This window comes from Melanerpes formicivorus, unplaced genomic scaffold (genome assembly GCF_026170545.1).
Source record: "Melanerpes formicivorus ecotype bairdi unplaced genomic scaffold, bMelFor1.0.p_v2 SCAF_9, whole genome shotgun sequence".
NCBI classification, from domain to species: domain Eukaryota; kingdom Metazoa; phylum Chordata; class Aves; order Piciformes; family Picidae; genus Melanerpes; species Melanerpes formicivorus.
This window is the reverse complement of record NW_027142361.1, coordinates 6,311,149-6,335,250: the sequence shown is the minus strand read 5'-3', so window position 1 is coordinate 6,335,250 and position 24,102 is coordinate 6,311,149. Positions and strand designations below refer to the sequence as shown.

At 46.8% G+C, this 24,102-nt stretch overlaps 1 protein-coding gene across 1 annotated transcript in view; it reads right to left on the bottom strand.

The window, feature by feature from the left end:
* Nucleotides 1–6,484, bottom strand: part of SLC25A27 (solute carrier family 25 member 27) — a 65,118-nt gene extending 58,634 nt beyond the window's left edge. Inside the window, 2 exon segments of the mRNA XM_068143266.1 lie at nt 5,841–5,963; nt 6,294–6,484. Coding sequence (XP_067999367.1) covers nt 5,841–5,963; nt 6,294–6,484 — 314 coding nt within the window.
* Between the last annotated feature and the right edge of the window lie 17,618 nt (nt 6,485–24,102).

Here is a 24,102-nt window from a genome sequence, read left to right as displayed (position 1 = left end):
ACCAGCCAGGTTGCTTGTGCTAAATGTTTTTCCAGGTTTTTCCAAGATCCACCCCCCATGGCTTTAAGAGTGGTCTTCAACAAACTGTTGTAGCATTCAATCTTCCCTGAAGCTGGTGCATAGTAGGGAATATGGAATATCCACTCAATACTGTGCTCTTTTGCCCAGTTCCTTACAAGGCTGTTCTTGAAATGAGTTCCATTGTCTGACTCGATCCTCTCTGGAGTTCCGTGTCTCCACAGGATTTGTCTCTCCAGACCGAGAATGGTGTTGCGTGCAGTTGCATGTGGAACTGGATCAATTTCCAACCATCCAGTGTTTGCCTCTACCATAGTAAGCACGTATTGCTTACCAGAATGACAATGTGGTTGAGTGATATAGTCAATCGGCCAAGCTTCACCATACTTGTACTTGGACCATCTGTCACCATACCTCAAGGGCTTAATTCGCTTTGCCTGCTTAATAGCAGCACAAATGTCACAGTCATGGATGACTTGTGTCATAGCATCCATGGAAATGTCTATGGATCTGTCACGAGCCCATTGGTATGTTGCATCTCTGCCTTGATGTCCTGATGAATCATGAGCCCACCGAGCTAAGAATATCTCACCTCGGTGTTTCCAGTTGAGATCAAGATTAGAGTCCATGTCTACTTGAGAAACTCTTGCAGCTAGATCTACCTGATGGTTGTGTTGCTGTTCCTCAGTAGCTTTGCTCTTAGGAATGTGAGCATCGATGTGTCTCACTTTCACTGGAATTCTCTCGATTCGATCAGCAATGTCCTGCCACAGGTCTGCTGCCCAAATGGGATTTCCTTTCCTTTGCCAACCATTCTTCTTCCAGTTCTCTAGCCAACCCCATAGAGCATTGGCTACCATCCATGAGTCGGTGTAGAGATAAAGCTTTGGCCATCTCTGACATTCAGCTACGTTGAGAGCTAGCTGGACAGCTTTTACCTCTGCGAACTGACTGGATTCTCCTTCTCCATCTTTCGCCTCTGCAACTCGGCGTGTCGGACTCCACACTGCAGACTTCCACCTTCACTTGTTTCCAACAAGACGACAGGAACCGTCTCTGAACAAAGCATATATCTTTTCATCATCAGCAAGGTCATTGCAAAGAGGAGCTTCCTCAGCACGAGTTACTTTCCCCTCTGGTGGTTTAGCACAGTTGATACCTTCAGGCCAACTTGAGATCACCTCCACGAGACCAGGTCTTTCAAGATTTCCCATTCGAGCTCTCTGTGTTATCAGAGCCATCCACTTAGACCACGTTGAGTCTGTGGCATGATGAGGTGTGGAGCCTTTGCCTTTGAACATCCAATTCAAAACTGGTAATCTGGGAGCTAGAAGAAGTTGTGATTCAGTTCCAATTACTTCAGAAGATGCTTTTACTCCTTCATAGGTAGCTAAAATTTCTTTCTCTGTTGGAGTATAATTAGCCTCTGAACCTCTGTAACCTCGACTCCAGAAATCAAGAGGTTGTCCACGTGTCTCACCTGGAGCTTTTTGCCACAAGCACCAGGTTGGACCATTGTCACTTGGAGATGTCTACAGAATGTTCTTAATGTCTGGACCATCTCGGACAGGTCCCAGACACATTGCTTGAACTACCTCTTGCTTTATCTGGTCAAAGGCTGCTTGTTGTTCAGGTCCCCAGTGGAAACTGTTTCTCTTTCGAGTCACATCACACAGAGGTTTCACAATCTGACTGTATCCAGGAATGTGCAGTCTCCAAAATCGCACTATCCCCAAGAAACGTAAGGTCTCTTGCTTCTTTGTGGGATTTGCATGGTAGAGACTTTATTTACAACATCCGCTGGAATGTGTCGGCGTCCATCCTGCCACCGCACTCCCAGAAACTGAATCTCTGTGGTAGGTCCTTTCACCTTGTCTCGCTTGATGGCAAAACCTACATTCAGAAGAATGTCAATGATTTTGTTACCTTTCTCGAAGACTTCCTCAGCAGTTTTACTCCAGACGATGATATCATCGATGAACTGGATGTCTTCTGGAGCACCGCCTTCCTCCAGAGCATCGTGGATCACTGCATGACAGATGCTTGAGCTGTGGATCCAGCCCATTGGCAGTCTGTTGAAAGTGTACTGGATTCCTCTCCAGGTGAAAGCAAACTGAGGCCTGCATTCCTCTGCTATGGGAATAGAGAAAAATGCATTAGCAATGTCTATGGTAGCATACCATTTGGCCTCTTTGGATTCCAGCTCACACTGTAGCTCCATCATGTCTGGCACCGCTGCACTCATAGGTGGTGTCACTTCATTTAGGGCTCGGTAGTCTACTGTCAGACGCCAGTCTCCATTCTGCTTTCGCACAGGCCACACTGGACTGTTGAAAGGTGAATGAATTTTGCGATTGACTTTCTGACTCTCGAACTGACGAATCAGATTCTGAATGGGCAACAAAGAGTCATGGTTGGTTCTGTATTGTCTGTGATGCACAGTCTGAGAAGCAACCGGCAGTTGAATGTCCTGTTTCCTGTGTTGTCCCACAACTGCAGATTCATCAGAAAGCTCAGGTCTGGGAGACAGCTTTAGTTTTTGTCCATGAATTTCTACAGAAGCTACTCTCAAAGCCCATTTGAAACCTCTTGGGTCTTTGAAACGCCCTTCTGTCGGAAAATCAGTTCCCAAGATACAAGGTGCGTCAGGTCCGGTCACAACTGTATGCTTCCTCCATTGTTTACCAGTTAAACTTATATTAACTTCCACCTAACTTAGCTCTTGAGATCCACCTGTGACTCCCAAAATAGTTATAGACTCTGATCCCTGATAGTTGGATGGTATTATGGTGCACTGAGCTCCTGTATCAACCAAGGCCCTGTACTTCCGAAATTGTGAAGTGCCAGGCCACTGGATGTACACATCCCAGTAGATTCCATTATCTTTGTTATCCCTCTCCTCCCCCTGGCGGGAGGCAGGGCACCCCTAGTTATGGGGAACATGCCCCACATGTGCATTGAGCACAGTGTGCAGTGCTGTAGCTGGAGCCACTGTTGGAGCTGCTAGAGTTGTTCTGAGGAACTGTGGAAGTAACAGCTACCCTTCTGGTATTGCTACCTCGGGTTCTGCCACTTTGCAGATCTCTCAGTCACCTGAAAAGATTAGAAATTGGTTGGCCATCCCACCTGTTCATGTTCTCACAAAACTGATCACACAGAGTTATCCAAATAGTCCTACGTGACTGCATTCGTGTTTTGGTTTGATCTGTTTTGGAATGACCTCCTTGGAGGACATGTATTCCTCACAGATGAAACTTGTATCCACCTGGAGGAAGAATTAGAATTATCTTTTTGTGCCAATTGGTATATGGAATCTTTCAGATCCTTCATGCAATTCTCAATTTTTCCAGACATAGTTTCAATGACTGAAACCAAATAAACGTGTGTCATGCTATCCTTCAATTGTCTCATTTGATCAGTGAATTGGCCGACCGTAGGAGGAGCTCCACCATAATTTCTTGACACAATCCTGCTTGCCAGAATGGTTGCATAATTAGTAGGGGCAAGTTTGATAATTTTTTTAGCAAGACCAATCCCCCCAGGAATGTCATCAGGATTCAGAGTTTCATGTTCACCATAGAGTGGCTCTCTAACAGCAAATTCTCTCAAGCGCTTAATTCCCTCATCTATGGTAGTCCAGGGTTTAGGATTCCATGGAAGATCATCTCGGGAAGGGTATCTCAGGGCAACTGCCATTAAAAGGCGTATCCACAGATTAACCTTACCGAGAACCTTGCCTAGATGTCTATCTATTCCATTATCCCTTGAGAGAGTTCCTAACTGAGCTGCTGACTTGTCTCCAACCGTTAGTGCTGGAGCTCCTGTATCATAACACCTACTAAGCCAAGCTAGAACTGGCTCCTTATCTGCTCTGGTATAATCTTTTCAGACATTTTGTAATTCTTCCCTTGGTGAAGAACAGTTGGAAATGTCATCCTCCTCTTCCTCAACTTGTTGTCCTAATTATCCTGCTGCCATTCTCTCAAGGATCTCTTTAAGCTGAGAACCGCCACTGCCAGCTCATGTCCTAGCTGCATCTCTATCCTGTTTTGCTCTCACTAAGTCAGCTAGATCTTTAAAACAAATCTTTTCCTCCTCCTCAGCGGGATCTTTTCTAGTAGAGGGTCCCTCACCAGGATCAGTCTCCACCTCTTCTTCTCCATTAGCTCCTGGAACATCTTTGGTCTTTCCACTTCTAGTCTTTAAAACAGCCACTTTATCTGGAGCTGTGTTTTAATTTACAGCCACCTTAACAGAAGCTGTCAAGTTTCCAGGCAAATGAGCTGCTGGGGCAGTGGCTTCCGGTCCCACCGTACAAGAAGACCGAAATGACCCAGCTCCGTTAATGGCCGAAGAAGGTGCGGGAAGAGGAGAGGGAGGAGACGCCTTGTTGGCAGTTGCCGCCACCCCTGGCAGCTTGCCAGAATCAGCGGCAAAACCATTCAGAGCAGCTTTTCCAATTAACTTTTTAGCTTTCTTTTTAACTGACACAGATTCTCCACGCTCCTCATCACTAGATGTCTCTGGGACTGACCCAGAGCCACGCTGCTTTCTCTTTGTTCTATTTTTAATAAGAAAACACTTTTTCTATACCCTTCTCTCCCGACGGAAGGAAAACAGCAAATATGCAATCACCATCACCAGCAGGAGATTTATACACATCAAACAAATCACCTTCAGATCCCTGCCATCACTTAAAGTTACCCTTTCTCCTACTGGGATCTTAAACTCTTTTATGTCAATTGGGAGAGTGCTAGAGTTCACATTCCTGTATCTCGCTGGCCAGAAAAAATCCACACATCTTCCATACCAGAGTCTGACCCGATACGTAAACCACAAATAAATTGTCTGCATCAAATATTTCCCCAGGTAATCCAGAATCAAACCCAAAGAATATCTGTAAACCAGAGCCCCAAAAATTGAAAAGAAAATGTGCTCCAAGATCCACAGCACCTTCATGTTTTGCTAATCCGGTTATAAAGGAATAAATCAATAAAGAAATAAATCAAGCTAATTATCTGCCCCACATTAGGCGCCAAGAAAAAAATGTCGAGGGTTGAGGGGAAGGCCTCAAGACTTCTTCCCCCCCCGTAAGTGAACGGAAAAAAACCACAGCTAAGCACAGCCGGATGAGCAAAACAATGTGTTATATTTTCAAAGCAGTTTAGTATATGCAGGGGAATATATACACAATTTACAGTATTTACAATATATATACAGAAATATACAACAAAGTAACACAGGAATGACATTCCCCTCCCCCGCCAGGAGGAAGGGTTTTCCCCCCTGTACCCCCATTCTCTCCCTCTTTTCCCCAGAGAGGGTTAAAAAGAGAGAAAAGGAATAATTGTTAATTAAAAGCAGTTATAATTAGAGCAAATGTGTTAGTAAGTTTAGTACAGGCCTTGCGGTTATCGGTTCCAAGGTCAGTCTGGCCGAAAGCCCAGAAGCTGCAAGATGCGAAAGGAGGGGGAAGAAGTACATGACTGCCCCAAGTCTCTCTGGGAATCAAAACTTAAGGCAGTACTCTGCCACTTCACCAATGAAATTAGTTTAGACCTGTCTTTTGTTTATAAAACATTCAGCCACAATGTCCCTCTTCTTAAAGGCACAGCCTCAAACGGTCACATGGACTAAGGAGGAAGTCTAGAATTCCCCACTTTCTCCACTACCCAGAACCATTGTGTGCTTCCCAGGTACTGCTTTCCCCCCAAAAGGGCTCCAAGCAGCTGCGGAGATGGTAGAATACAGAAGGAGCCACACCCTCAACCTAAGAGTAATCAATGACAGGAAAAAACCTGCCAGTTTTGAGAGGAACTGACCGTAATGGCTTTCTCTCCAACTTCCTTTTTCCTTCCATCTGCATCTGCACCTTCACCAGATCAGTCGAACTGGTGAAAAACTGTCCGATGGCACCTGCAGACATGCCTCCAACTACAGCTTTCCTGCCAAACAGGGAAAGAAGTTATGCTCTAGAATACACTGAAAAATCTTAATGAACCACAGTGCTCAAGCTGAGAGTACAGCAGCAAAAGCCAGGTGAAGCAAGTATCAGTGGTTATTCTTTAACAGCTAAAGTTAAGGTAAAAATTGTGGCGACTGCAGGAAGTTAAAGTAGCCAGTAACACCTTTGCCAATTTTAAGAAAGGGTTAAACCCCTAGTTTATATTTACCCTCTTCAGGGTAGGTGAGCCATGAGGCAGCTTTTAGGGCTGCAAGACTCCTGTAACAAAGACAATCCTCTAACAGGCAAAAATATAAATATGGCACATTACCAGAGAGGAAAGCTGTCATCCTCAGCCCTGTCAAGCACAGAGTCATGGAGATGTTCATACACTGGCCATTTTGGTTTGGGAGCCGATCGGACCCCGCTTGAATTTTGAGTTTTCTGCTTGGCTTTTCGCCTTCCTTTCTGGGTTTCGTGGGTCGGGAAGACTCCTGATAGGGGGGGGTCCGGCAGGATCATGCTCTCGTGAGCCTGCGCGGGAATGGGAGCTTGATGTCAGCCGCGGGAGGTTCAAATCCCGCCCGGGCTGTGTGCGCGGCGCCATTTTGGTTCAGGAGTTCAGGAGCTAGCCTTTCTGCTGGTTGCGCAAAAAAACCAAAACCAAAAAAAAAAAACAACCAAACTTTGAACTATGATAGTCACTCGGACAAACGGTAGAAAAACAGCATCTACCCAGACAGACTTGCTTCATCAGCATGATGGAGTCCAGGCTGCCAGCTGCAGAGAGTGCTTCAGCCTGGCATTTGGAATAGAGGGGGAAGGAGAGAACACTTGTGTCAGGTGTGACCAGGTGAACTTTCTCCTCAGTCTGGTGGCAGAGCTGAAGGGCGAAGTGGCCGACCTGAAAGAGGAGGTGTCTAGGCTGAGGTAAATAAGGGAAAGCGAAAGGGAGTTAGACTTTTGGGAGAAGGCTCTGCAGATCTCCCCTGCGGAGGGAAGAGTCCCCGGAAATGGGGACGGATGGATACAGGTCCCTGCCAGGGGTGGCAAGAGAAATCCACCCTGGCCCTCTCCTCCTCCTCCGCTGCCCTTGCATAATAAATATGAGGCCCTGCAGGCCGAGGGCAGTGGGGATGAGAGGGCTGAGGAGCAGCAATGTGGAGTGGAGCCTGAGGCCAAGCGGTCCCCACCAACTATAACGAACAGCTCCACAAAGAAAAGGAGAAGGGTTATAGTTGTTGGGGACTCTCTCCTGGGGGGTACTGAGGGACCCATATGTCGTCCTGACCCATCCCACAGGGAGGTCTGCTCCCTACCCAGGGCGCGGGTAAGGGACATCGCAAGGAGACACCCTAAATTAATCCAGCCCTCTGACTATTACCCTCTGATGGTAGTACAAGCTGGGAGTGATGAAATTGACAAGAAGGGCACCAAGGCAATTAAAAACGAAAATTCAAGGCCCTCAGACAATTGATTGATGGGGCAGGATCTCAAGTGGTGTTCCGCTCAGTTCCCTCAGTGGCAGGGGTGTACACTGAGAGGAAAGGGAGAACCCATACCATCAACAATAGGCTCAAGGGATGGTGCCAGCACTGGAATTTTGGTTTTGTTGATCATGGGGCAACTTCTACTGCACCTGACCTGCTGGGTCCTGATGGGGTGTGTCGTAGGGTTGGAAGGGTAAGGCCGAGAAGCCTCCTCCCTCCCCCCTGTAAAGTAAAGGGAAAGAAAATTGAAGGGAAAGGGAAAAAAAAACTCACAGCTGAATTAGTAAAGCAGTGGGGCTGTATATTGACAAAGCAATATAGGATATGCAGGGAAATATATACAAATTTACAATATTTACAATATATACAAAGATATACAATAAAGTATCACAGAAATGAGAGTTCCCCCCTCTGCTGAGAGGGTTCCCCACCTCCGCTCTCCCCTCTCTCCCCCCCTTTGCCCAGAGCAGGTTAGAAAGAGAGAGAAAAGAGAAAAAAAATCAGAAACAGTTATGTGTTAATTGGAAAGCAGCTAATACCGGCCTTGGTAGCTTATCGGTTTCAAGGCCAAAGCCTTGGACGAAAGCCCAGCACAGAAAGCTGCTGCCCTGCGGAGGAGTGAAAGCAAGACTGCAGATAAAGTGCCGGAATACCCAGGATACCCTCCTCCACTCCCTGTTCAGAAGGTGCTTCCTCCCACTCTACCAATGAAATTAGTTTAGATCCTTCTTTTAGTTTACCAACTTCCGTCTACCATATTCCCTTTCATAAGGGGACAGTCTGAACCAGTCACAGTCCACCCCTTCTAAACAATTTCATTGGCCGTTCATACTGTCCATCCAATCCAGGATGACATTTACAGCTCATGAGTAAAGTTCATAGTCCATTCCGGCTATGCTCAGATGTAGATGATTCAAAAGTCCAAGAAAATCAGAAAATGAGAAAAATGGAAAACAGTTCATTTCTTCGCCGACAAAGCAAAGAAAAAGGAAACAGGGATTCTCAGGGTCTCTTAGTTGACTCAGGGCTCTCAGGGATCTCAGGGTTCGTGCACCGTAGATTTCCTCGTTGATTCTTCCTTTGGACGTGATGTAGCTGTACAATAGTTTGAAATTAGCCTCTTTCAGCTAGAGTTAAATTTCTTTGTGGAATGCACTGAACTTCACCATTCTCCTGCATTACCCAATAAGTGTGACCCGGACCTTCAGCTGAAACCACTCCTCGGATAGGTTTAGCCTCTCCTGAGGGTGAAAATGCTCAAACAGTTTTACCTAACAGATTCTTTTCTCTAACAACAGGAACTCTATCACCTTCTACTTTCCATAGCAAATCTGAATGTGCAGGTCCAGCTCGGTTCACAGAACCTCTACTATTTACCAGCCAGGTTCCTTGTGCTAAATGTTTTTCCCAGTTTTTCAAAGATCCACCTCCCATGGCTTTGAGAGTGGTCTTCAACAAACCGTTGTAACGTTCAATCTTCCCTGCAGCTGGTGCATAGTAGGAAATATGGAATATCCACTCAATACCGTGCTCTTTTGCCCAGCTCTTTACAAGGTTGTTCTTGAAATGAGTTCCGTTGTCTGACTCGATCCTCTCTGGAGTTCCGTGTCTCCACAGGATCTGTCTCTCCAGACCGAGAATGGTATTGCGTGCAGTTGCATGTGGAACTGGATAGGTTTCTAACCATCCAGTATTTGCCTCTACCATAGTAAGCACGTACTGCTTACCAGAACGAGAACGTGGTAGAGTGATGTAGTCAATCTGCCAAGCTTCACCATACTTGTACTTGGACCATCTGTCACCATACCACAAGGGCTTAATTCGTTTTGCCTGCTTAATAGCAGCACAAATGTCACAGTCATGGATGACTTGTGTGATAGCATCCATGGAAATGTCTATGGATCTGTCACGAGCCCATTGGTATGTTGCATCTCTACCTTGATGTCCTGACGAATCGTGAGCCCACCGAGCTAAGAATATCTCACCTCGGTGTTTCCAGTCGAGATCAAGATTAGAGTCCATGTCTACTTGAGAAACTCTTGCAGCTAGATCTGCCTGATGGTTGTGTTGCTGTTCCTCAGTAGCTTTGCTCTTAGGAATGTGAGCATCGATGTGTCTCACTTTCACTGGAATTCTCTCGATTCGATCAGCAATGTCCTGCCACAGGTCTGCTGCCCAAATGGGATTTCCTTTCCTTTGCCAACCATTCTTCTTCCAGTTCTTTAGCCAACCCCATAGAGCATTGGCTACCATCCATGAGTCGGTGTAGAGATAAAGCTTTGGCCATCTCTCACGTTCAGCCACGTCGAGAGCTAGCTGGACAGCATTTACCTCTGCGAACTGACTGGATTCTCCTCCTCCATCTTTCGCCTCTGCAACTCGGCGTGTTGGACTCCACACTGCAGACTTCCACCTTCGCTTGTTTCCAACAAGACGACAGGAACGGTCTGTGAACAAAGCACATTTCTTTTCATCGTCAGACAGGTCATTGTGAGGAGGAGCTTCCTCAGCACGAGTTAGTTTCTCCTCTGGCGGTTTAGCGCAGTTGACACCTTCAGGCCAACTTGAGATCACCTTCACTAGACCAGGTCTTTCAAGATTTCCCATTCGAGCTCTCTGTGTTATCAGAGCCATCCACTTAGACCACGTTGAGTCTGTGGCATGATGTGGTGTGGAGCCTTTGCCTTTGAACATCCAATTCAAAACTGGTAATCTGGAAGCTAGGAGAAGTTGTGATTCAGTTCCAATCACTTCAGAAGATTCCTTTACTCCTTCATAGGCAGCTAAAATTTCTTTCTCCGTTGGAGAATAACCAGACTCTGAACCTCTGTAACCTCGACTCCAGAAACCAAGAGGTCGTCCACGTGTCTCACCTGGAGCTTTCTGCCACAATCACCAGGTTGGACCATTGTCACTTGCAGCCGTGTACAAAATGATCTTAATGTCTGGACCATCTCGGACAGGTCCCAGACCTCTTGCTTTATCTGGTCAAAGGCTGCTTGTTGTTCAGGTCCCCAGTGAAAATGGTTTCTCTTTCGAGTCACGTCATATAGAGGTTTCACAATTCCAAACCCACCACACACAATCTGACAGTATCCAGGAACGTGTAGTCTCCAAAATCCCACTATCCCCAAGAAACGTAGGGTCTCTTGCTTGTTTGTGGGACTTGCCATGGTGGAGACTCGATTTACTGTGGATCCAGCCCACTGGCAATCTGTTGAAAGTGTACTGGATTCCTCTCCAGGTGAAAGCAAACTGAGGCCTGCATTCCTCTGCTATAGGAATAGAGAAAAATGCATTAGCAATGTCTATGGTAGCATACCATTTGGCATCTTTGGATTCCAGCTCATACTGTAGCTCCATCATGTCTGGTACTGCTGCACTCATAGGTGGTGTCACTTCATTTAGGGCTCGGTAGTCTACCGTCAGACGCCAGTCTCCATTCTGCTTCCGCACAGGCCACACTGGACTGTTGAAAGGTGTGGTGGGTTTGGAAGGGTAAGGCCGAGAAGCCTCCTCCCTTCCCCCTTTGTAAGGTAAAAGGAAAAAAAATAAAAAATTGAAGGGAAAGGAAAAAAAACTCACAAGCTGAATTAGCATAGCAGTGGAGCTGTATTTACAAAGCAATGTAAGGTATGCAGGGGAATATTTACAAATTTACAATATCTACAATATATTCAAAGATATACAACAGAGTAACACAGAAATGAGAGTAACCCCCCTCAGCAGAGAGGGGGTTCCGCACCTCCGCTCTCCCCTCTCTCCCCCCCCTTTCCCCAGAATGGGATAGAAGGAGAAAGAAGAGAGAGGAAAAAAAAATGTTAGAAGCAGTTTGTGCTAATTGGAAAGGAGTTAATATACCGGCCTTTATCTGTCTTCAAGGCCGAGGCCTTGGCAGAAAGCCCAGCACAGACAGAGCTGCTCTGTGGAGGAGCGGAAGCAAGACTGATAGAAAAGTACTGGAAATGTCCAGTTCACTCCCAGTTCCGAAGGTGCTTCCTCCCACTCTCCCAATGAAATTAGTTAAGATTATTCCTTCCGTTTACCAACTTCCGTCCACCATATTCCCTTTCTTAAGGGGGCAACGTCAACCGGCCACAAAAGGTGAATGAATTTTGCGATTGACTTTCTGACTCTCGAACTGACGAATCAGATTCTGAATGGGCAACAAAGAGTCATGGTTGGTTCTGTATTGTCTGTGACGCACAGTCTGAGAAGCAACCGGCAATTTAATGTCCTGTATCTTATGTTGTCCCACAACTGCAGATTCATCGGAAAGTTCAGGTGTAGCAGACAGCTTCAATTTTTGTCCATCAATTTCTACAGAAGCTACTCCAAAAGCCCATTTGTAACCTCTAGGGTCTTTGAAACGCCCTCCTCTCAGAAAATCAATTCCCAAGATACAAGGTGCATCAGGTCCAGTCACAACTGTATGCTTCCTCCATTGTTTACCAGTTAAACTTATATTAACTTCCTCGTTACTTAACTCTTGAGATCCACCAGTGACTCCCAGAATAGTTATGGAGTCTGATCCCTGATAATTTGATGGCATTATGGTGCACTGAGCTCCTGTGTCAACCAAGGCCCTGTACTTCCGAAATTGTGAAGTGCCAGGCCAATGGATGTACACATCCCAATAGATTCTGTTATCTCTGTTATCCCTCTCCTCCCCCTGGCGGGAGGCAGGGCACCCCTACTTATGGGGAACATGCGCACATGTGCATTGCACATAGTGTGCAGGGTTATAACTTTGCATGTTATAACTGGAGCCACTGTTGGAGCTACAAGAGTTGTTCTGAGGAACTGTGGAAGTAACAGCTACCCTCCTGGTATTGCTACCTCGGGTTCTGCCACTTTGCAATTCCCTCAATCTCCTGAAAAGATTAGAAGTTGGTTGGTGTGGCCGGTTGACGTTGCCCCCTTAAGAAAGGGAATATGGTGGACGGAAGTTGGTAAACGGAAAGAGTAATCTAAACTATTTCATTGGTGAAGTGGGAGGAAGCACCTTCTGAACTGGGCACTCTGGTACTTCTATCTTCAGACTTGCTTCCGCCTCTCCACGGTGCAGCAGCTCTCTTTCTCTGCTCGACTTTCTGCCAAGGCCTCGGCCTTGAAGACCAGATAAAAGCCGGTATTAACTCCCTTCCAATTAACACGAACTGCTTCTAACATTTTTTTCCCTCTCCTTTCTTTCTCTTTCTATCCCATTCTGGGGAAAGGGGGGGAGAGAGGGGAGAGCGGAGCTGGGGAACCCCCTCTGCCCTCCAGATGGATACAAGTTTCATCTGTGAGGAATACACATCCTCCAAGGAGGTCATTCCAAAACAGGTCATTCCAAAACAGGTCATTCCAAAACAGACCACCAAGGCAATCACGTAGAACTATTTGGATAACTCTGCGTGATCAGTTTGGTGAGAACATGAACCGCTGGGATGGCCAACCAACTTCTAATCTTTTCAGGAGACTGAGGGAATTGCAAAGTGGCAGAACCCGAGGTAGCAATACCAGGAGGGTAGCTGTTACTTCCACAGTTCCCCAGAATGACTCTTATGGCTCCAACAGTGGCTCCAGTTATAACATGCAAAGTTATAACCCTGCAAACAATGTGCAATGCACATGTGCGCATGTTCCCCATAAGTAGGGGTGCCCTGCCTCCCGCCAGGGGGAGGAGAGGGATAACAGAGATAACAGAATCTATTGGGATGTGTACATCCATTGGCCTGGCACTTCACAATTTCGGAAGTACAGGGCCTTGGTTGACACAGGAGCTCAGTGCACCATAATGCCATCAAATTATCAGGGATCAGACTCCATAACTATTCTGGGAGTCACTGGTGGATCTCAAGAGTTAAGTAAGGTTGACGTTAATATAAGTCTAACTGGTAAACAATGGAGGAAGCATACAGTTGTGACCGGACCTGACGCACCTTGTATCTTGGGAACTGATTTTCCGACAGAAGGGCGTTTCAAAGACCCTAGAGGTTACAAATGTGCTTTTGGAGTTGCTTCTATAGAAACTGATGGACAAAAATTGAAGCTATCTGCCAGACCTGAACTTTCTGATGAATCTGCAGTTGTGGGACAACATAAGATACAGGACATTAAATTGCCGGTTGCTTCTCAGACTGTGCATCGCAGACAATACAGAACCAACCGTGACTCTTTGTTGCCCATTCAGAATCTGATTCGTCAGTTGGAGAGTCAGAAAGTCGTCAGCAAAACTCATTCACCTTTCAACAGTCCAGTGTGGCCTGTGCGGAAGCAGAATGGAGACTGGCGTCTGACGGTAGACTACCGAGCCCTAAATGAAGTAACACCACCTATGAGTGCAGCGGTGCCAGACATGATGGAGCTACAGTATGAGCTGGAATCCAAAGAGGCCAAATGGTATGCTACCATAGACATTGCTAATGCATTTTTCTCTATTCCCATAGCAGAGGAATGCAGGCCTCAGTTTGCTTTCACCTGGAGAGGAATCCAGTACACTTTCAACGGGCTGCCAATGGGCTGGATCCACAGCTCAAGCATCTGTCATGCAGTGATCCACGATGCTCTGGAGAAAGGCGGTGCTCCAGAACACATCCAGTTCATCGATGATATCATCGTCTGGGGTAAAACTGCTGAGGAAGTCTTCAAGAAAGGTAACAAAATCATTGACATTCTTCTGAATGCAGGTTTTGTGGTAGGTGAAAGGACCTACCACAGAGATTCAGTTTCTGGGAGTGCGATGGCAGGATGGACGCCGACACATTCCAGTGGATGTGGTAAATAGAGTCTCTACCATGGCAAATCCCACAAACAAGCAAGAGACCCTATGTTTCTTGGGGATAGTGGGATTTTGGAGACTGCACATTCCTGGATACAGTCAGATTGTGAAACCTCTGTATGATGTGACTCGAAAGAGTAACCATTTCCACTGGGGACCTGAGCAGCAAGCAGCCTTTGACCAGATAAAGCAAGAAGTAGTTCAAGCAATGGGTCTGGGACCTGTCCGAGATGGTCCAGACATTAAGAACATTTTGTACACAGCTGCAAGTGACAATGGTCCAACCTGGTGCTTGTGGCAAAAAGCTCCAGGCGAGACACGTGGACGACCTCTTGGTTTCTGGAGTCGAGGTTACAGAGGTTCAGAGGCTAATTATACTCCAACAGAGAAAGAAATCTTAGCTGCCTATGAAGGAGTAAAAGCATCTTCTGAAGTAATTGGAACTGAATCACAACTTCTTCTAGCTCCCAGATTACCAGTTTTGAATTGGATGTTCAAAGGCAAAGGCTCCACACCTCATCATGCCACAGACTCAACCTGGTCCAAGTGGATGGCTCTGATAACACAGAGAGCTCGAATGGGAAATCTTGAAAGACCTGGTCTAGTGGAGGTGATCTCAAGTTGGCCTGAAGGTATCAACTGTGCCAAACCTCCAGAGGAGAAAGTAGCTCGTGCTGAGGAAGCTCCTCCTTACAATGACCTTTCTGATGATGAAAAGAAATATGCTTTGTTCACAGACGGTTCCTGTCGTCTTGTTGGAAACAAGCGAAGGTGGAAGTCTGCAGTGTGGAGTCCAACACGCCGAGTTGCAGAGGCGAAAGATGGAGAAGGAGAATCCAGTCAGTTCGCAGAGTTAAAAGCTGTCCAGGTAGCTCTTGACGTGGCTGAACGTGAGAGATGGCCAAAGCTTTATCTCTACACCGACTCATGGATGGTAGCCAACGCTCTGTGGGGTTGGCTAAAGAACTGGAAGAAGAGTGGTTGGCAGAGGAAAGGAAAACCCATTTGGGCAGCCAACCTATGGCAGGACATTGCTGATCGAATCGAGAGAATTCCAGTGAAAGTGAGACACATCGATGCTCACATTCCTAAGAGCAAAGCTACTGAGGAACAGCAACACAACCATCAGGCAGATCTAGCTGCAAGAGTTTCTCAAGTAGACATGGGCTCTAATCTTGATCTCGACTGGAAACACCGAGGTGAGATTCTTAGCTCGGTGGGCTCATGATTCGTCAGGACATCACGGCAGAGATGCAACATACCAATGGGCTCGTGACAGATCCATAGACATTTCCATGGATGCTATCACACAAGTCATCCATGACTGTGACATTTGTGGTGCTATTAAGCAGGCAAAACGACTTAAGCCCTTGTGGTATGGTGACAGATGGTCCAAGTACAAGTATGGTGAAGCTTGGCAGATTGACTACATTACTCTACCACGTTCTCGTTCTGGTAAGCAATACGTGCTTACTATGGTAGAGGCAAACACTGGATGGTTGGAAACTTATCCAGTTCCACATGCAACTGCACGCAACACCATTCTCGGTTTAAGAGACAGATCCTGTGGAGACACGGAACTCCAGAGAGGATTGAGTCAGACAACGGAACTCATTTCAAGAACAGCCTTGTAAAGAACTGGGCAAAAGAGCACGGTATTGAGTGGATATTCCATATTCCCTACTATGCACCAGCGTCAGGGAAGATTGAATGCTACAATGGTTTGTTGAAGACCACTCTCAAAGCCATGGGAGGTGGATCTTTGAAAAACTGGGAAAAACATTTAGCACAAGCAACCTGGCTGGTGAATAGCAGAGGTTCAGTGAACCGAGCTGGACCTGCACATTCAGATTTGCTATGGAAAGTAGAAGGTGACAGAATTCCTGTTGTTAGAGAAAAGAACCTGTTAGGTAAAACTGTTTGGGTATTTTCGCCCTCAGGAGAGGCTAAACCTGTCCGAGGGGTGGTTTCAGCTGAAGGTCCGGGTCACACTTATTGGGTAATGCAAGAGAATGGTGAAATTCAGTGTATTCCACAAAGATATGTAACTTTAGCTGAAAGAGATTAATTTCGAACTGTTGTACAGATACATCGCGTCCAAAGGAAGAATCAACGAGACATCTACGGTGCACGAACCCTGAGATCCCTGAGAGGCCTGAGTCAACTAAGAGACCCTGAGAATCCCTGTTTCCCTTTTCTTCGCTTCGTCGGTGAAGAAATGAACTGTTTTCCATTTTTCCATTTTCTGATTTTCTTGGACTTTTGAATCATCTACATCTGAGCATAGCCGGAATGGACTATGAACTTTACTCACGAACTGTAAATATCGTTTTGGATTGGATGGACAGTGTGAACAGGCAATGAAATTGTTTTGAAGGGGTGGACTGTGGCCGGTTGACGTTGCCCCCTTAAGAAAGGGAATATGATGGATGGAAGTTGGTAAACGGAAAGAATAATCTAAACTATTTCATTGGTTAAGTGGGAGGAAGCACCTTCTGAACTGGGCACTCTGGTACTTCTATCTTCAGTCTTGCTTCCGCCTCTCCACGGTGCAGCAGCTCTCTTTCTCTGCTCAACTTTCTGCCAAGGCCTCGGCCTTAAAGACCCGATAAAAGCCGGTATTAACTCCCTTCCAATTAACACGAACTGCTTCTAACATTTTTTTTCCTCTCTTTTCTTTCTCTTTCTATCCCATTCTGGGGAAAGGGGGGGAGAGAGGGGAGCGCGGAGGTGGGGAACCCCCTCTGCCGAGGGGGGTTACTCTCATTTCTGTGTTACTCTATTGTATATCTTTTTATATATTGTAGATATTGTAAATTTGTAAATATTCCCCTGCAAATCCTACACTGCTTTGTCAATATAGCTCCACTGACTTGCTAATTCAGCTTGTGAGTTTTTTTTCCTTTCCCTTCAATTTTTCTTTCCCTTTACTTTACAAGGGGGAAGGGAGGAGGCTTCTTGGCCTTACCCTTCCACCCCACCACAGTTGGCCATCCCAGCGGTTCATGTTCTCACCAAACTGATCACACCGAGTTATCCAAATAGTTCTACGTGATTGCCTTGGTGGTCTGTTTTGGAATGACCTGTTTTGGAATGACCTCCATGGAGGACGTGTATTCCTCACAGATGAAACTTGTATTCACCTGGAGGGAGAATTGAAATTATCCCTTTGTGCCAATTGGGATATGGAATTTCTAAATTCATCCTTTAACTCTCTCATGCAATTCTCAATTTTTCCGGACAGAGTTTCAATGGCCGAAACCAAGGAAACACGTGTCGTGCTATCCTCCAGTTGTCTCATTTGATTGCTGAATTGGCCAACCGTAGGAGAAGCTCCACCATAATTTCTTGACACAATTCTGCTTGCCAGAATGTTTGCATAATTAGAAGGAGTAAGTTTGATGATCTTTTTAGCAAGACCAATACCCACAGGAATGTCATCAGGATTCAGATTTTCATGTTCACCATAGAGTAGCTCTCTAACAGCAAATTGTCTCAAGTGCTTAATTCCCTCATCTATGGTAGTCCAGGGTTTAGGATTCCATGGAAGATCATCTCGGGAAGGGTATCTCAGGGCAACCGCTATTAAAAGGCGTATCCACAGATTAACCTTACTGAGAGCTCTGCCTAGATGTCTATCTATTCCATTATCCCTTGATAGAGTTCATAACTGAGCTGCTGACTTGTCTCCAACTGTTAGAGCTGGAGCACCTGTATCATAACACCTACTAAGCCAAGCTAGAACTGGCTCCTTATCTGCCCTGGTGAAATCTTTATGGACATTTCACAATTCCTCACGTGGTGAAGAACAGTCTGAAATATCATCTTCCTCTTCTTCTCCCTGAACTTTTTGTCCAAATAATCCTGCTGTCATTTTCTCAAGGATCTCTTTAAGCTGAGAACCACCTTTGCCAGCTCCTTTCCTAACTTCATATCTTTCCTGCTTTGATCTCACTACGTTAGCTAGATCTTTAAAAGAAACCTTCTCTTCCTCCTCAGCAGGATTTCTTAGAGTAGAGGGCCCCTCACCAGGATCAGTCTCCAGCTCTTCTTCTCCATCTTTGGCCTTTCCACCTCTAGTCTTTAAAAGAGCCACCTTAACTGGAGCTGTGTTTGAATTTACAGCCACCTTAATAGAAGCTGACAGGTCCTGAGATAAATCAGCTGCTGGGGCAGTGACTTCGGGTCCCACCGAGGGAGTGGGCGGAAGTGACGTTGCTCCGTTAATGGCCGACGGAGAAGAAGAAGGAGGAGAAGGAGTAGGAGAAGGAGTAGGCGTGATGTTGATACCGGCCTCCGCCCTTGGCAGCTTGCCAGAATCAGCAGCTAAATCATTTAGAGCTGCTTTACCAATTAACTTTTTAACCCTCTTTTTGACTGACACAGATTCTCCACATTCCTCGTCACTAGATGACTCTGGGACTGATCCAGAGCCACCGCGTTTTCTTTTTGATCTAGTTTTAATAACAAAACAAGCTCTGGACACCTTTCTCTCTTGCTGCAAAGAAATCAGGAGATACACGTGAATTATCGCCAGCAGCAGAATTATACACATGAAATAAATCACCTTTGTATCCCAGGCATCACCTAAAGTTACTCTCTCCTCTGGCGGAATCTTAAAACCCTTTATCTCAATTGGGAGAGTGGTGGAGGTAACATTCCTGTATCTCGCTGGCCATAATAAATCAATACATTTTCCATAGCATAATCTAACTCTATACATAACCCACAAATAAATTGTCCGCACCAAATATTTACCCAGGTAATCCAAAATCAAACCCAAACAATATCTGTAAACCAGAGCCCCAGAAATTGAAAAGAATAATCGCTCCACAAACCACAACACCTTCATGTTTGCTAATTCAGCTAGAAAACACTAAATCAATCAAGTAATAAATTAAACTGATTATCTGCCGCACGTTGGGTAAGGCAAGAAAAAAAAATGTCGTAGGGTTGTAAGGGTAAGGCCAAGAAGCCTCCTCCCTCCCCCCTGTAAAGTAAAGGGAAAGAAAATTGAAGGGAAAGGAAAAAAAACTCACAGCTGAATTAGCAAAGCAGTGGGGCTGTATATTTACAAAGCAATATAGGATATGCAGGGAAATATATACAAATTTACAATATTTGCAATATATACAAAGATATACAATAAAGTAGCACAGAAATGAGAGTTCCCCCCTCTGCTGAGAGGGTTCCCCACCTCCGCTCTCCCCTCTCTCCCCCCTTTGCGCAGAGCGGGTTAGAAAGAGAGAGAAAAGAGAAAAAAAATCAGAAACAGTTATGTGTTAATTGGAAAGCAGTTAATACAGGCCTTGGTAGCTTATCGGTTTCAAGGCCAAAGCCTTGGCCAAAACCAGCACAGAGAGCTGCTGCCCTGCGGAGGAGCGGAAGCAAGACTGAAGATAAAGTGCCGGAATGCCCAGGATTACCCTCCTGCACTCCCTATTCAGAAGGTGCTTCCTCCCACTCTACCAATGAAATTACTTTAGATCCTTCTTTTAGTTTACCAACTTCCATCCACCATATTCCCTTTCTTATGGGGACAGTCTCAACCGGTCACAGGGTGCAATTATACGGAAAGGGTAAGAGAGTCCTAGCACTAGAGTTGGCAGGGCTCATTAGGAGGGCTTTAAACTTGGTCTGAAGGGGGTGGGTGAGACAATTGGTCCCTCTGCAGAGGAAAGAGTAGGGCACAAATTAGGGGCAATTGAGAAGCCAGGAGCCCAGCTGAAGTGCATGTACACCAATGCACGCATCCTGAGCTATAAGTAAGAGGAGCTGGAAGCCCTGGTCCACCAGAGTGACTATGATGTAGTCGCCATCTCCGAAAAACAGTGGGATAACGCGCACAATTGGAGTGCTGCACTGGGGGGTTACAGGCTCTTTAGGAGAGACAGGCGAGGGAGAAGAGGAGGAGGGGTGGCTCTGTATATTAGGGAGTCACTCTCTGCCACACAATTTGAGGTGGAGAAAGAAGGGATTGAGAGCCTGTGGGTTAAAATCCGAGGGCAGCCTAACAAACCTGACATCCTGGTTGGAGTCTGTTATAGACCACCCAACCAGGATGAGGAGGGTGACGAATTATCCTACAAGCAATTGGAGGCTGTCTCAAGATCATCAGATCTTGTCCTTGTGGGTGACTTCAACCTGCCAGATATCTGCTGGGAACTTAATTCAGCAGGGAGGAGGCAGTCCAGAAGATTCCTGGAGCGAATGGAGGACTGCTTCCTGACACAGCTGTTAAGCGAGCCTACCAGGGGACAGGCTCTGCTTGACCTGCTGTTCTGCAATAGGGAAGGGCTGGAGGGAGACGTGATCATGGGAGGCTGCCTAGGGTGCAGTGACCACGAGATAGTGAAGTTTTCAATATGCAGGGAGATAGGGAGGACTACCAACAGAACCTTCACCTTGGACTTCAGGCGAACTTCAGCCTGTTTAAGAAACTTGTTTGTAAAGTCCCCTGGGTACCAGCCCTCATGAACCAAGGGGTCCAGGATGGTTGGACCTACTTCAAAGAGGAGGTCTTGAAGGCACAGGAACTGGCGGTTCCCACGTGCAGAAAGGCAAGCCGGCGGGGAAGGCGACCGGCCTGGATGAGCAAGCAGCTCCTGGAGGAGTTAAGGGGAAAAAAGAGGCTGTATCACCTTTGGAAGGAGGGGAAGGCTTCTCGAGGTATGTTCAAGGAAGCTGTTAGATTATGTAGGAAAAACATTAGAAAGGTGTGGCAATGCCAGCGACGAGCAGTGTGAGCAATCTGGCAGTGCAGGCCTAGAGCCTGACATGGTGGTAGGCCATAAATGCAGAATCAGCTAGCTGTGGAGCAAAACAGTGCTGTGCCTGCAGCATGTAACTAAAACAAGACACTGGTAGCTATAAACATGGACAGTTATCTTGGGACAACAGGACATGCACCTGCATCAACAACCTCGTTGTGTCATTACTAGTTGGACCAATAATCTGTAATTGTGCAATGTGTGGTCACTCATAGGGAACCAATGGAGCTATGCCAACGAGGCTCTCCGAGTTTGTATAAGTTGTAGCAGTTGCCTTGCTACGCACTTCTTCTTCTGCCTTTCCTGTCTCCTGTTTCTTCTACACTTTACAGTGCTATACTTGCACTACAGGCCTGCTCCATAGGCCTGCACCTCAGGCCTGCACCATAGGCCTGCAACACTGGAACAATAAAGGAACAATACTCGATCACATTGGTCAGCTGTATTGATTCCCAATCTCCGTCGTCCTACAGAAAGGCAAGGGCCCAGCAGGAACTGAAGCTGGTCACCTCTGTGAAAGATAATAAAAAACATTTTTACAAATACATTAACACTAAAAAGAAGGGCAAGAAGAACCATTCATGGGACCTGGAGGGGAACATTGTGACTGAAGACGAGGAAAAGGCTGAGGTCCTGAACACCTTCTTTGCCTCAATTTTTAACAGCAAGGCAGGAGTTCAGGACGAGTGGCCTCCTGATCTGGGTGATGGGGTCAGGGAGCAGTGTAATGCCCCAGAAGTCCATGAGGAATTAGTTCGGGACACGCTGAGCCACTTAGACACTCACAAGTACATGGGACCGGATGGGATCCATCCTAGGGTGCTTAGAGATCTAGCAGATGAGCTGGACAAGCTGCTCTCCATCATTTTCTTCCAGTCCTGGCTCACTGGAGAGGTCCCAGGTGACTGGAAACTGACCAATGTGGGCCCCATCCACTAGAAGGGTCGGATGGAGGAACCTGGAAACTGCAGGCCAGTCAGCCTGACCTCAGTGCCAGGGAAAGTGATGGAGCAGATTATCCTGGCGGCAATAACTGCGCACCTGAAGGATGGCCAAGGGCTCAGGTCCAGCCAGCATGGATTTAGGAGGGGCAGGTCCTGCCTCTCCAACCTGATCTCCTTCTATGATCAGGTGACCCGTCTGGTAGACGTGGGGAGGCCTGTGGATGTGGTCTACCTGGACTTCAGCAAGGCCTTTGACACCGTCCCCCACAGCAAACTGCTGACTAAGCTGTCAGCTCGAGGCTGGGACCGCAACACTGTGCTGGGTTAGGAATTGGCTGGAGGGTCCAGCCCAGAGAGTGGTGGTGAATAGTGCCACATCCAGCTGGCGGCCAGTCACCTGTGGCGCCCCCCTGGGATCAGTGCTGGGCCCTGTCCTTTTTAACATCTTCATTGATGACCTGCATGAAGGGATTGAGTCAGTCATCAGCAAGTTTGCAGATGACACCAAGTTAGGAGCAGATGTTAGTCAGTTAGAGGTTTGAAGGTGTGACCGTTTGAGGCTATGCCTTTAAGGAAGGGGATATTGTGGTTGAATGTTTGTAAACGAAAGACGGATCTAAACTAATTTCATTGGTAGATTGGGAGAAAGCACCTTTTGTACTGGGAGTACAGCAGCTTTCTGGTCAGTCTTGCTTTCTCCCCTTTGCAGCTCACAGCTTTCTGGGCTTTCGGCCAGGCTTGACCTTGGAGCATATAAAGCGTGAGGCCTCTTCTAACATTCTAACACATAACTGCTTTTTAATTAACAGTTTCTCTTTTTCTCTCTTTCTAACCCTCTCTGGGGAAAGGGGGAGAGAAGGGCGAGCAGGGGTGGGGAACCCCCCTCAGCAGAGGAGGGAACCCTCATTTCTGTGTGACTTTGTTGTATATTTCTGTATATATTGTAAATACTGTAAATTCTGTATATATTTCCCTGTGTTCCGTAAACTGCTTTGTAAATATACAGCCCACAGTCCTTTGCTAATCTGGCTGTGCGTTTTTTTTTCATTTCAATTTTCTTCCCTCTACTTACGGGGGGGGAGAAGGCCCCGGCCTTTCCCCCAACCCTACGACAGAAGGGCTCTGCAGAGGGACCTCGACCGACTGGACAGATGGGCAGTGTCCAATGGGATGGCATTCAACAAGTCCAAGTGCCAAGTGCTGCACTTTGGCTACGGCAATCCCATAAAGAGCTACAGGCTGGGGTCAGAATGGCTGGAGAGCTCCCAAACAGAGAGGGACCTGGGGGTGCTGATCGACAGCCGCCTGAATATGAGCCAGCAGTGTGCCCAGCTGGCCAAGAGGGCCAATGGCATCCTGGCCTGCATTAGGAATAGTGTGGCCAGCAGGAGCAGGGAGGTCATAGTGCCCCTGTACTCTGCTTTGGTTAGGCCGCACCTTGAGTACTTTGTCTAGTTCTGGGCCCCTCAGTTTCAGAAGGACATCGAGACACTTGAACGTGTCCAGAGAAGGGCAACAAGGCTGGTGAGAGGCCTTGAACACAAGCCCTATGAGGAGAGGCTGAGGGAGCTGGGATTGTTTAGCCTGGAGAAGAGGAGGCTCAGGGGTGACCTCATTGCCCTCTACAACTACCTGAAAGGTGGTTGTAGCCGGGAAGGGGTTGGTCTCTTCTCCCAGGCAACCAGCACCAGAACAAGGGGACACAGTCTCAAGCTGCGCCAGGGGAGGTTTAGGATTGAGGTGAGGAGAAAGTTCTTCACCGAGAGAGTCATTAGTCATTGTAATGGGCTGCCCGGGGAGGTGGTGGAGTCACCATCCCTCAAGGTGTTCAAGGGGAGATTGGACGTGGCACTTGGTACCATGGTCTAGTCATGAGACCTGTGGTTACAGATTGGACTCGATGATCCTTCCAGTCTCTTCCAACCTTGGCGATACTGTGATACTGTGCATCCTGCACTGTTTCTGCAAATAGACTGTTTGGGGAGCAGCCACAGTAAATCCTGCAGTAAACCCATAAAGCAACACTGGCAGTGTAATTTAGCACTGAATGACCAAGGGTTGGCTACACTTCCCTTCGGCATCTGCTATCCCATGCTCCCTTCTGTCCTCAGTACTGCATTCTTATAAAAATGAACAATGGAGGGATACACCCAGAAATCCGGAAGTATTA